The following is a 12,987-nucleotide window of genomic DNA, read 5'->3' as shown; positions in this document are numbered from 1 at the left end:
AGGTTCACGACGCCGCCAGGAAGCTCAACCTCCCGGTTCCGTCGTGGGAGACGCCCGCTCCATGAGATCCCCAAAGCTCTCGTGGCCTGCAGGACCTTTAATAAAGTTGATTTCCTTCCTTCCTTCGAACGACGCCGTCGGAGGAGTGCTGCAGCAGTTTGTCTACGGAGTGCGGCAGCCGGTCGCGTTCTTACGCAAACTCTTGCAGGCCGAGCTTAGATACAGGACTTTCGGTCATGAACTACTGACAGCCTACTGAGACATTACTTCACTACTGAGACATCTACTTCGCGGTGAAACATTTTCAACACTTACTCGAAGGTCGGCAATTTTACATCCTCACCGACCACAACGCACTCACCTACACTGCGACCGCTACCAACTCTACCCACACTCCCCGTGAGATTCGCGAACTTGCCCACATATACGAATTCACGAGCAACATTCAGCTCATCAGCGGCACAGACAACCGAATCGCCGATGCACTATCCTGTATACAAGTCAAAGCAACTGTCTTCGAGCGCGCCCTGTGTATTTTGCATCTGTGGCTACAGCACAGCTAGAGGACAGTGAGCTAGAGAACATATGACTGAAAGATAATTCCTTCCAAATTCAAGAGGTGCGATTTCCAGGCTGTGATATTCCCTTGGTTTGCGACGTATCTACAGGTTGTCCTCGCCCCTACGTGCCGCCACAATTGTGCCGCACCGTCTTCGACGCCATGCATTCCTTGTCGCACCCTGGTATTCTTGCGGCTCAACACCTTGTCGCTACACGATACCTGTGGCCACGCATGAATATGGTCGTCTGACGCTGGACACGGGCTTGTCTCCAGTGCCAACAAACGAAAGTTCACCGCCACACCCTCAGTCCGCTGGGTACCTTCAGGCGTCCTGACGCGCGTTTCAGTCACGTGCACATCGATCTGGTCGGTCCTTTGCCGCCATGCAAGGACAACCGCTATATCTTAAGTGCATCGGCTGGTTGACGCGATGGCCTGAGGCATTGCCACTCAGCAATATCGCCGCAGAGACAGTCGCTCGCGGTCTTAACTCCGTATGGATTAGCCGCTACGGAGTTCCCACGATGATTACAACAGATACAGGTTGTTGTTTCGACTCCGAGCTTTTCCGTACGATGCCCCAACTGCTTGGTGTCAGCCACATCAAGACGACGGCCTACCAAACCATGTCGAATGACATGGTAGAGCTCCTACACCGCCAGCTAAAAATCTCGCTCACAGTGTCACGGACACTGGTACCATGGATGGAGCACCTGTCACTAGCCCTCCTCGTCATACGCAGTGTTATACGGCCTGACGACTCCTGCTCCTCGGCAGAGCTCGTGTTTAGGACAACAATGAGGCTACCTGGGCACTTTTCCGACCCGCAGCCGGTACCAACGCTCGACGTTGGTGATAATGCCAGTCGCCTCACAGCTGCCACAGGAGAGGCCTCTCCTATTCACTGTCGACATTATTCACGACCAACCTTCTAGAGTCGTGCTCTCCGAGACTGGACGCACGTCTTCCTGCGGCACGAAACAGTGCGACCAACACTACAGCCACCTTATGACGGACCTCTCAAGGTCCCGATTCGCTGCCCAAAGTACCTCGTCCTGTTGATGAATGGACGCGAAGACAGCGTTACGATTGACCGCATCAAGCCTGCGTTCCTGGACGCCTACATCATACGCACCGACGACAAACCACTCCCGAAGACCAAGCGCGTTTACTTCGGTGACGCAAAAACTAGACTCCCTCCTAGATATCACTCCTTCGCACCCCGGCTCTCTCGCTAGAGGGGGGGGGGAGGGGCGCTTTGACGATCCATCGTTGTTTCATCGACGATAACGAAGTGTCGCCTAAGCACGCAGCTCCGCGCGCCGAGCGCTCGAGCCAGAGCTCGAACGAGAAACGTGGGCCAGCAGTGTTCGGTTATTAAATCGTAGCATTTTAAATGCGAAGCATTTCTTGGCGAACATTTGCTACTTTGACAACATCTATCTGTCTATCTAGCCGCCTGCGTCTTTGTGTTCTCATGGTCGTTTCATTAACTTGGTATGTACCAAAATGGCCATACTATGGCAAGCGTATATGACGAACCTAAATGAGATGTCATGACGTGAATGACATTACATTCGTGTCATGTAGGTCATGAAAAAGCCACTTTCGTCTTGGTGCTCTCATGGTCGTTTCGTTAACTTGGTAGCTACCAAAGTTGGCATAGTATGACAAGAGTGTATGACGAACATAATTTATAGCCCATGACATAATTGTCATGACATGCGTGTCATGTAGGTCATGATAATAACCCAGCGAAAAAGATTAATACTAAGGAACCGCTGATTGGGTTCGGACGTGGATACTAAGTGAAGGAAACACTAACGGATGCTGGTAGAAGTCAGTCATGAGCATGACTCAGCAAAAATGACAATGACTCCGCGAAAAAAAGATTAACACTCAAAACCACTGGAATGGGTTGGGACATGGGTACTAAGTCAAGCAAACACTAAATTATGCTGGTAGAAGTCATAGTCATGTGCATGACTAAAAAATGAAAATGACTCCGCGAAAGAAGAAGAACCACTGGAATGGGTTCGGACGTGGGCACTAGGTGGAGTAAACAGTAAAGGATGATGGTAGAAGTCATAGTCATGACCATGACTGAGCAAGAATGACAATGATTCAGCAAAAAAACACTAACATTCAAAAACTACTGAAATGGGTTCAGACGTAGGTACAAAGTGAAGGATACACTAAAGGATGCTGGTAGAAGCCATAGTCGTGACCATGACTCAGCAAAAATGTCATTGACTCAGTGAAAAAATATGAACACTCAAAAACTGGAACGGGTTCGGACGTGGGTACTAAGAGAAGGAAACAATAAAGGATGACGGTTGAAGTCCTAGTCATGACCATGACTCAGCAAAAATGATAATGACACAGTGAAAAAATATTAACACTTAAAAACTGGAACGAGTTCGGACGTGAGTACTAAGTGAAGGGAACACTAAAGGATGATGGTAGAAGTCATAGGCATGACCATGACTAATCAAAAAGGACAGTGACTCCGCGAAAAAAGATTAACGCTCAAAAACCACTGGAATGTGCTCGGACGTGGGCACTAAGTGCATGAAACACTAAAAGATGATGATCGAAATTATAGTCATGATGCTCACTGATCGAAAATTACAATGACTCAGCGAAAAAAAATTACATTAAAAAGCCACTAAAATGGGTTTTGACTTCCGTACTATGTGAAGAAAACACTAAAGGATGGTGGTAGAAGTCATAGTCATGAGCATGACTAAAAAATCACAATGACTCAGCGAAAAAAATATTAACGCTCAAAAGCCACTGAAATGGGTTCTGACGTGGGTGCTAAGTGAAGGAAGCACTAAAGGATTGTGGTAGAAGTCATATTCGTGACCATGACTCAGCAAATATGACAATGACTCAGAGAAAAAATGATTAACACTCACGACCAATGGAATGGGTTCGGATGTGGTATTAAGTGAATGAAAAGGCTAAAGGTTGATGGTCGAGGTCATAGTCAGGAAACGTCTCTTGGAAGTAGCTAAAGGGACTCCTGAGGAATCATGGCATGAATGTCATGACATGCATGTCCACAAGGTCATAGAAGAGCCGCCTACGTGTTGGTGCTCTCATGGTCATTTCGTTAACTTGGTAGGCTCCCCGCACACTGCTTCGCATAACATCGATTCTCACAGGGCGTGGGATCTGCCGGCTTTTTTGGTCTGCGTTCAACCGATAAGTAATCAAGAATGTGAGAGATCATGAAGCACACGTCTTACCACACCATATTATACCGCATTGTCCTTGCATAGCACAGGATCTGGTGCTTGAATTGTTTTTATTAGGCAAGGATTTCCCAGTGAAAGTCGTTCGGGGACGAGGAATGTACAAATACAAAAATATCATAGAATATTACCTTGCACTACGAGTACCTCGTAGTACAATGCGAGACAAATATTTTTTTCTATTATGCATCAACACGCTCGACAAAAATACTGTGAAAGTGCGTGCAAAACAAAAGTGTGCTCTCATTTTCCCATCAGCTCAAAGAGAAAACGAGCTACTCGCGGGCCGTGAACTACTCGCGCCATCTACCGGATGACCACTAAAAGCTAAAGCGAGCTGCGGAGGCACTCTATAGCTGGCGCCGCCGCGCTGTTAATACACCTTTCATAGGGCTCTATTCTCGACACACATGGATGGCAGCTGCACTGCTGCGATTATCCGCCATGTTGACTATCTGAATGGCTGTCGAGAGGTAGCGAGCGTTAAAAATTGTGCCGGGAAACGGCAGTTTTGCAAAATGAGATTTTCCGTTTTCATCAAAATGACGGAACTTGATGTGGGGCTGCCACTTTTTTTGACTAATACTTTTTTCTGGCCCTTGGCACCTATATTGCGACTTTAACGGTTTAAAAGGAAGGGGACGGTAACGTGCAGAAGCCCGAGTAATCCATGAGCAATTTCGCCAATATGAGGTGGTTGTCCAAAATAGCCGCCATGTCATCTTGCTGATATACTGAAGGAATGCCCCGTGAGAACCGCCACAGGAAGAACCGTTTCGTAAACGTCACTTTGACGTTGCGCTGGGGCGCCATGGCACAGCTTTTCCGCCATAATATGTGGTGTGACAAATTACGCTTATGAACGACCATATACAATGGCGGAGGAGAGGCGTGCGTATCACCGAATTTACCCCGTCGTTCGAGGCCATGAAAACGTTTTGTTCATACTGCGTGCTCATAGTATTTGCATCGCTCTTGGATGGTGTTGGGCCATCATTTAAAAAATGCGATTATTTGAAATAGTTTTGGGTAAACATTATAAATCTTCTGCGACTTTTGCACTTTTCGCTGCTGTGTTCGTGATGTAATCAAGTATAATGACTTTTCACATCATCAGATCTAATGACAACGACGGCTTTTTAATTTATAAAAAGAAATGTACGCAAGGCGGCACCTTTAAGTTTCCTAACGTGGTTTGAGTAAGCAGCAAATTGAACAAGAGTGGCAATGGCGGCGCTTGCGTAGCGCAAGCGGATATGTATGGTGCGCGGAACGCTATTGGCGATATTCGTCATCTTCTCAGCCAGCCGAGTCCGGCTGAGTCACTTGCGTTTCAAGAGATAGCAATAACGCGGCCCACAACTTGCGCCTCATCTCCACTGGTCGGTCACATATGTTGTCACAGAAAACAACCGCGTGGGCGCCAATATGTGATGACTGATTCCGTTTCTCCGGGACTCACAAATTAGGGTGTTTTAGTATATCGCAAAACGTTAGCGTGCGACGCAACGCTAACGCAAAGAAAGGCTGCACTGCGCGGTACAAGGTAGTGTTTTAGAATAGCGGAACGGAGCAAAACGCTAACGCTAACGCAAATACACTTGGACGCCATCTCGAGGCGGACACAGCAAACATGAGCATACATGAGCAAACTCTCTCGTTAAGCCTACTCCGCCGCTAATCGAGAACGTATATTGAAAACAACGCCTATTTGTCACCTGTGCGCCGCTGTCGAAGCATCATCACACAAATCTAAAGCAAACACGAGCATTAGTGCGGAACGAATGAGCCTAATAGTGCAGGCCGACGACTCGATAGATCCGAAGTGGACGGCTCTCCCTTCAACAGGCGCCGCCATCTTGCCCTACGTATGAAATGCCTTGCGTGCGTTAGCGTTGAACTCTATATTCCGGAAATAGCGTATGTACGTAAGACTTCTGGCTACGTTTACGTTCTGTTTGCACAGTTTGCAGCACGCAACGCTAACGCTAAATCCTTGCGTTTGCTGTTTTCCGCTGTACTAAAACTCCCTATTGGCTAGTGCAGCAGACGATGACTTCTACGCAGTAGGCGACGGAAGCGAGAGACGCTTTTGACAGAATAACCCTCCGCTTTGAGCTAGCTGCTTTCAGCTGCGTCCCTCCAGCACTGAGCTTCGGCTTTCGAGCTGCAAAATGATGCGGCATACCAAGCACAAGTGTGCGTAAATAATGGCTTCTGATAAGTTATAAAACCGACTTGTTATAGGCTCGCTAACAGCTGCAAACCCGCGAAGGGTATCGGTGCCCTAAACTTTTAGAAATAAATGCTGAGAATTTACGTGCCCAAAGCACGATCTGATTATGAAGCAAGCCGTGGTGGGGGACGCTCGATTATTTTTGACTTCATGGGGTTCTTGAGCGTGCACTCAATGCATGGTACAGGGGGCGTTCTTGCATTTCGCTTTCATCGAAATGTGGCCGTCGTTGCCGGGATTCGATCCCGCGACCTCGTGCCTAGCAGCGCAACGCCCAAGACTCAAAGCAACCATGGCGTCTGACCCCTGACTTGACAATTAAAGTTGTTTATCGAGAATTCCACTCAAGGTAGAACGTTCAAAAAATAAGTACTGTTGACACTGCCATTGTTGAAAATCTTGTAAATAGCATAATTGGCATTGAAATCCTGATTATTATATTGATGAGAGATTGTCATCACTGAAGCAGATGGTATTAAGTGAACAGTTAGATTATGCCAGTAAAGGTAATATTGGTCCCATTAACACATCACGTAGCTTTAGAGGGAACCTGTGATTTCGGTATAAAAGGTTAGTGAAGTATAAAGTATGAAGCTTTAGCAACCTCAGAGCATGCAGAAATAAAATAAATTGTCAATAGTATTTTGAAATAGTACGTTAAGCATTAGAGAAATTTATCATTTTGCGAACAAAACACATTTGAATAACGTCTCTATGCATTTTGCTTCTTTTATAAAGGTGAGAATATGTTTGAAGAGCGTCTACTCTACCAGAGCATTGGAAATGAGTGTGGTATTTTTAACGTAAGAAGCCTGATTCGCAGACTTCATATAACAAGTAAGGAATGTTTTTCAATTAACGACACTAGAAATGAAACAAGGTAGTTACACGATTGAACTCGTCACAGAAACATTAACCTGCTATCAATGTAGATATATTTGAACATCAAATACATTCCGCGAAGCACTCATACCATTATTGTACAAGCCACATCCAGTCGCACGCATCTTTTGCCAGCACAAAAACGTGATGACCACATGAAAGTCCCCAAAGAAGGTAATTTTTGCAGCCTTTATGTATTAGTGGGATTTACCATAGTCAACCACCGCAGGAAAGTATGAAGTGCATGTTTATTAGCGATCACAAATTTGTTGCTTTACTGCATCTTTGCAAGTCGCCTGATAAAAAGTAGCAGTTTTTCACGAAAGGTGAAGCATTGATAACAGTAGCAAAGTCCACACAAATACACAAATAAGCTTAGTAGTTCTAAAGGCCATGTGAACTGTAGTAAACATTCGCTTAACCAATGAAGGAACGAGCGCTGTGTCATGTACATCATGGCAAACATGAACAGATGTCACTCGATTGCCGCGGACACTTACTGTAACAGCGCTGGCATGTAGAAGAGCGCCTGCAGCGGCGAGCGAGCGCTTCAACGAGTATCTGAAGCATGGTAACGCGACCTCTAACTAAGCATGGTAAGCATGCCTCTCTCTAAGCATGACCTCTCTCTAAGCATGGTAACGCGAGAGCATAGCATACACGAAGCCACCAGCCATCTCCAATCCCCGAGATTTTGAAGCTTCCACTCATAACCTTTATAGAGTGGAGCAGTGTTTTGCAACGCAACGGGCAGCAACGGCCGGGCTAGAAGTGGAGACGCCCTCTCACCTATCGCACTTTTCCAGTCCCCCCTCTTAGCACTCGCTTGATACCGTTACCGCGCTCAACTAAGTGCAAGCGGAAAGAGGAGGCTCACTAAAAAACCATCCATCACTGTTCACACTCGTCCGCTTTCCCTCTCACCTTCAGAATACCGCTCGAGGGGTGGGTTAGGATGTCACCGTATTCATACAGAACCTAACACAGACGCCCACGGCGATAATATTGACGAAAAATTGACCTGAGTGTCCTAAAATTCCTATCTGAGTAAAATTCACTGAATGGCCATTAGAATGATCCAACTTCAGCACCGTGATGACTGTATGAACGCAATGATCAAGCAATGGACATATTGTTTCTGCAAGCGCTGTGTCTTCAGAAAAACATCTACTATGTATCTCCAGATTATGACACATTTATTCCCGAGTGACGGTTATGTGGGTGTCTTTAACAGGCACGCCGTTATTCTAGCTTTTTTGGGAGGTGGTACTTATACCTTTCAGCGTTCAGTAGAATTTTATAGAAAATGAGATTGGTAGCACAAAATGCAGAGTACGTAAAAATAATCTTATCCTGTCTGCAGCTTAAAATTTTATATTATTAACCAGAACTCCTATAGGCACCAATGTTCGCACTTCCATAGCACCAATAGCACGACTCCCGTCAAATAGAATTTCACTTGACACGGTCAAACATGACTGAATGAATACGGCTATTCCGATCGAGATATTTATTACGTCTGAAAAATCTAACACCGATGTATTATTTAGTTATTCTCTTTCTGTTGGGAAATCTGAGTCATTTTTATGGACACCCACAAGGCACCATAATGTTAGTTCTGTTCCTTGAGGATATCCATAATTGTGGTGTACCTTTATTTATGAAACATATACAGTGGTTTTCATCTTTACATTGTGTGACTGCATTGGCCGCGATTGTTCGAACCACATTACTGTGATGCTAAAAGTAGAATGTGGTTACAGAAGACAGCTCTTTCATATTGTAAAATGCATATTTAACGTCTATGTCCGCTTTATTTATTGTAATGTTACACATTGGCGAAACGATGAAATGTTTACCCTTAAGAATGCGCAAGGAGATGAGGCATGCGAACTACAAGAACGCAGTGTTGTTTGATCGGTGCTAGATGTTTGCGCATCGCTTACAAAGGATCGGTAACGACTTGCTCAACTTGCAGTAGTTCTCCAGTTATTTAATGTAATCAAACATTCATAAACTTTTTCCTATGCAAAATGTGTTTTTGTCAGGATGCTGCATGGTACGCTTTATTACACAGTGTTCTAGCTTTTATTTTCTAGTATTCTCTAATATACCCTGCTTTTAAGGCAATTAGACTTATACAAGACGCAGGCGCTGCTACTGGACCGAACCCGCCTTTTTGGGTATAATAGCACGCTAGAACATTGGTAATGATAACCTGAAGTATTTAAGAACTTAGTCAAAATAAATGTCATCATTAGCTGGTTCCCTAATAGAAACAGAACAGTGCAACGCGACAGGGACAAATAATAAGAAGACACCTACGCAGGGCGAAGGGTAGCGAGAAAGTCCGGTGTGGACGTAGATTTTTTTTCCTTCCCGAACGCTTGCCAGGGCTGTGCAAAAAGATTAATGCGGACAGAAGAGAGAACGCCCGATTGTGCCATAAAGCATCGTGAATAGCACGTGCATTGCATCAAGGCGTTATATATTCTGTACCTTGGTCATGTAAGCGATTGTACAGAGGTCAAACAGGCCCGTACTTTAACGCGATACTTAACGAGCACCAGTACAACATAAAACAAGCGTTATCAGGCCATCTAGGAATCCACTGCCGGAATTGCGGTTGCGTCCCAGTCTTTGCAAACATGGCCATTCGAACAAACGAATCAAACGAACAAATCGAACAAACGAAAGAGAAATGTTTGAGCTATGCACCTTTGACCTTATCGGAGAATGAAAAGATGCTTCTATAGAATCTTCGCCTAGAGATGACCAGGTGCGATGTGATCACAGTGGTGACATGTGTGGGCTCTGCACTGTATCTTTATACGTGTGTCTTCTTGGTTTTATTATCGATCTGCGATTGTATAAATAACACGTGGGATCAAATAAAATCACGTGAAAGTTAGCGCTGTGTATGTGTCTTCTTAACTTGGTCCCTGTCTTGTTGTGCTGCTCCGTGTATATTATGAATCCAAACCAACTCGTCCGGCAACGTGCCCTCGCGAATTGGCCGGTAGTTCCACTTTATGGGCTTGCAACAATAATCTTTCTTACTATACCCTGAGAAACATTTTACTTCTACGATGAGAACACGCCGAAGCTTAGTCAAGCTCTCATTTTCACAGCTTTGTCCTGTTACCCTGGTTCTCTTCTTGGTATACGTCACATTTGGAAGGTCTAATTTGCAATTGATTGCACTTTTGTATTTCATTTGTTTTTCTTTGCTGCAATGATAGCGACCCGGGTAGCTTCTCTGTTTCAGGAACTAATTTCGCTGCTGTCGCACAAGACGTAAACTTCATAAACTATGCGGATTTGCAGATGATTTTCTTTTCTGGTGTAGGTGAATACTATGAACTGCGCCTGTGGAATTCGTCTGCTGTGAGCCCATATAAAGAGTGCCTTAAAGCTTACGCTGAACGTGTACCGAACGGAAATGTCATCACGACCTATTATAACGGCTTGTGCAAGAAGATACTTACCACGTAGATTGCAAGAAAGACGCACGCAGTGTGAGTTTTGTTCAACATAAACCCACAAGACCGTGCTTTCCTTAACCCTAATTGACAAAGTGCAACTTGTCTGCTTTCTGATAACAGATGCATAAAAGCACAACCTATATTTCTTACTCGACAATATTTGCTGATGTTCTACAAGCATGAATTCTGCAATAAACACATACTATAGCAAACAATGCCCCGTTGCATCTCTCTCAATTTTATTGCTCCTCACAGTTTCACATCTCCCTGCATCTGGTCCCGCGAACGTGGCAGAGACATCAACCGTGTACTGACGTAACTATTAGCATCCCCGCAATCATGCAACAACACTTTGCGCCTTTTAAAACATCAATTGCCCAGGAATGAAAGTTAATGAAAGCAATTCGTCGCGCCTGTCTCGAACGAAAGCAACACACATTATAGATTAGGTTCTCACGACCGCAATTAGTAACAAGGACAACGAAGCATTGCAAAAGATGGTGCACTACAAGAATTATAAAGCAGTTTTGGAAGGTCAGTGGATTTACTCGGTATAGAAAGATGCAGAAGAAGTGACAGATACATGAATGGAAACAAAACGCCGTTGTAACCGCGAATGTGCAATATTTTACATATTGTTATTTGTTAAACAGCTTCCTGAACAAACTAAACACAAATAAATGTTCAATACAAGATTTATAAGGACGACGTGAATAATTCAAAGCACAAATATAAATAATACGCAATTCAAAGAAAAAGAGCAGCCGACTATCTTGAGATTGATACATATCACAAGGTTGATTTATAAAAATTTGCAACTACCACTCCCATGTTTTATTCCATTGTCAGGTATATGTATAGCTTACCCCTCTGACGTCAACTCAAGTTTCTTGTTTTTCTTTAATCTTGTGGACATCAGAAAACAGGTGCATTTATTAAACGGATCGCTTTGTAATCATCTCGTCAGCGGCAGTGAACGCTATGGCTGAACTACAGTACTTGGTGCCAGTTGTTACTTGGTGCCACAATAAAAGTACATGTCGTATAGATCTGGAATAAATGTCTTTTGGCTACGTCGTGTCTATCTGTCATGTTGGTGCTACACTTCAATCGGTAACCTCAAAACCCCAGTAACTGCTGCTAATAGCGCTCCCGTGATGAATTTTATGCTCTATACGGATGGAGACATGCGTCACCTCTAGCAAGGAAAAATATGCCTGGGACATCAAATTGTCTTTTTTGCGTACACTCCACGTGGCTCCACGTACACTCCACGTGGGAAATGAACGTTTGATTTCAGGTAGATCTGTGTCTCGTTTCTTTTTAAGTGAGGCATTTATGGCCGAATAATTTGTGCTAGAAAAATTGAATGGCATGTCTAATGCAGGTATCGAAGCTCAGCACCCCACAGAGCAGACCGATGGTCTAACCATTGAGACGCACACGCATATGAAAGCGAAACTTCCTTCGACTACCATTCTATGGTTTCTACTGAGCCTATCATTCGCTAGGTTGCTGGTCGAGTCCCTACAATGCAGATTCGCATTCACGTAAAAAAGTAAGTGCGTCCTGCGGCGGGTTTTGAACCTCGTCCCCCAACGTAGAAATGCGATCCCTTATTATTTAGGCCACAACCATATCTTTTGCATGCCATTTCTTACAATGAATGAGATGATTTATGACATTATGTATGTACAGGAGCTATTTACACTTGTAAGAGCACCATATGCTCATAACTGATGACACGTCAACGAGCAGTAAATAAAAATAAAATGTCATAGAAAGCAACACCTTCCCAGACAACCAAAACCTGAAATCAGAAACTAAGGACGTAATGAAAAGTGTATACCAGTCTGGCTGACATTCAGTTTGATTTTAAAGGTCCTTTAAGTGCGTAATAGTCTGAGTGATAGGCGATTTTGAGGCTTTTTTTTCTCCATTTTTGTCTTTCATAAGAGGTTTCCTTTTACACTTTCTCGGATTGAGGACCTTAACAGAGAAAGTGTAAGAGTTGGGTTCAAGATGAATATGCAGAAGACAAACAATGTTCAGAAGCCTGGCAAGAGAACAAACATTCAGGATCGCCAGTCAGCCTGTAGAGTCTGTAAAGGAGTACGTTTATCTAGGTCAATTACTCATAAGGGACCCTGATCTTGAGAAAGAAATTTACAGAAGAATAAAATGAGTCGGAGTGCATAAGGCAGGCATTGCCAAATCCTGACTGGGAGCTTACCACTGTCATTGAAATGAAGTGTACCATCATTGCATTCTACCGGTGCTAACATATGAGGCAGAAACTTGGAGGTTAACAAAGAAGCTCGTGAACAAGTCAAGGACCGCACAAAGAGCGATGGAACGGAAAACGTTAGGCCTAATGTTAAGAGAGAGGAAGAGAGCGGTGTGGATCAGACAGCAAACGGGATTAGCCGATATTCGAGTTGACATTAAGCGGGGAGAATGGAGCTGGGCAGGCCATGTAATACGTAGGATGGATAACCGGTGGACCGTTCGAGTTACAGAATGGCTACCAAGAGAACGGAAGCGCTGTCGAGGACGGTCGAA

At 44.4% G+C, this 12,987-nt stretch overlaps 2 protein-coding genes across 11 annotated transcripts in view; both read left to right on the top strand.

Annotated features, from left to right (window-relative positions):
* Nucleotides 1–12,987, top strand: part of LOC125946889 (uncharacterized) — a 790,862-nt gene that overhangs the window by 22,960 nt on the left and 754,915 nt on the right. The gene's annotated exons all lie outside the window — the stretch shown is intronic.
* The window catches only part of LOC125946888 (uncharacterized), a 985,317-nt gene that overhangs the window by 428,981 nt on the left and 543,349 nt on the right, over nucleotides 1–12,987 (top strand). For 8 of the 10 annotated variants that reach the window (XM_049671056.1, XM_049671057.1, XM_049671053.1 and 5 more), the window contains one exon: nucleotides 6,797–6,895. In XM_049671056.1, coding sequence (XP_049527013.1) covers nucleotides 6,797–6,895 — 99 coding nt within the window. Of the gene's footprint in view, nucleotides 1–6,796; nucleotides 6,896–10,289; nucleotides 10,602–12,987 lie in introns of those variants that run through there. The other 2 variants (XM_049671051.1, XM_049671054.1) reach the window with 2 other exon arrangements.

Source organism: Dermacentor silvarum, chromosome 7, assembly GCF_013339745.2.
Source record: "Dermacentor silvarum isolate Dsil-2018 chromosome 7, BIME_Dsil_1.4, whole genome shotgun sequence".
Lineage (NCBI taxonomy): Eukaryota > Metazoa > Arthropoda > Arachnida > Ixodida > Ixodidae > Dermacentor > Dermacentor silvarum.
This window is presented reverse-complemented; position numbering and strand designations above follow the sequence as displayed.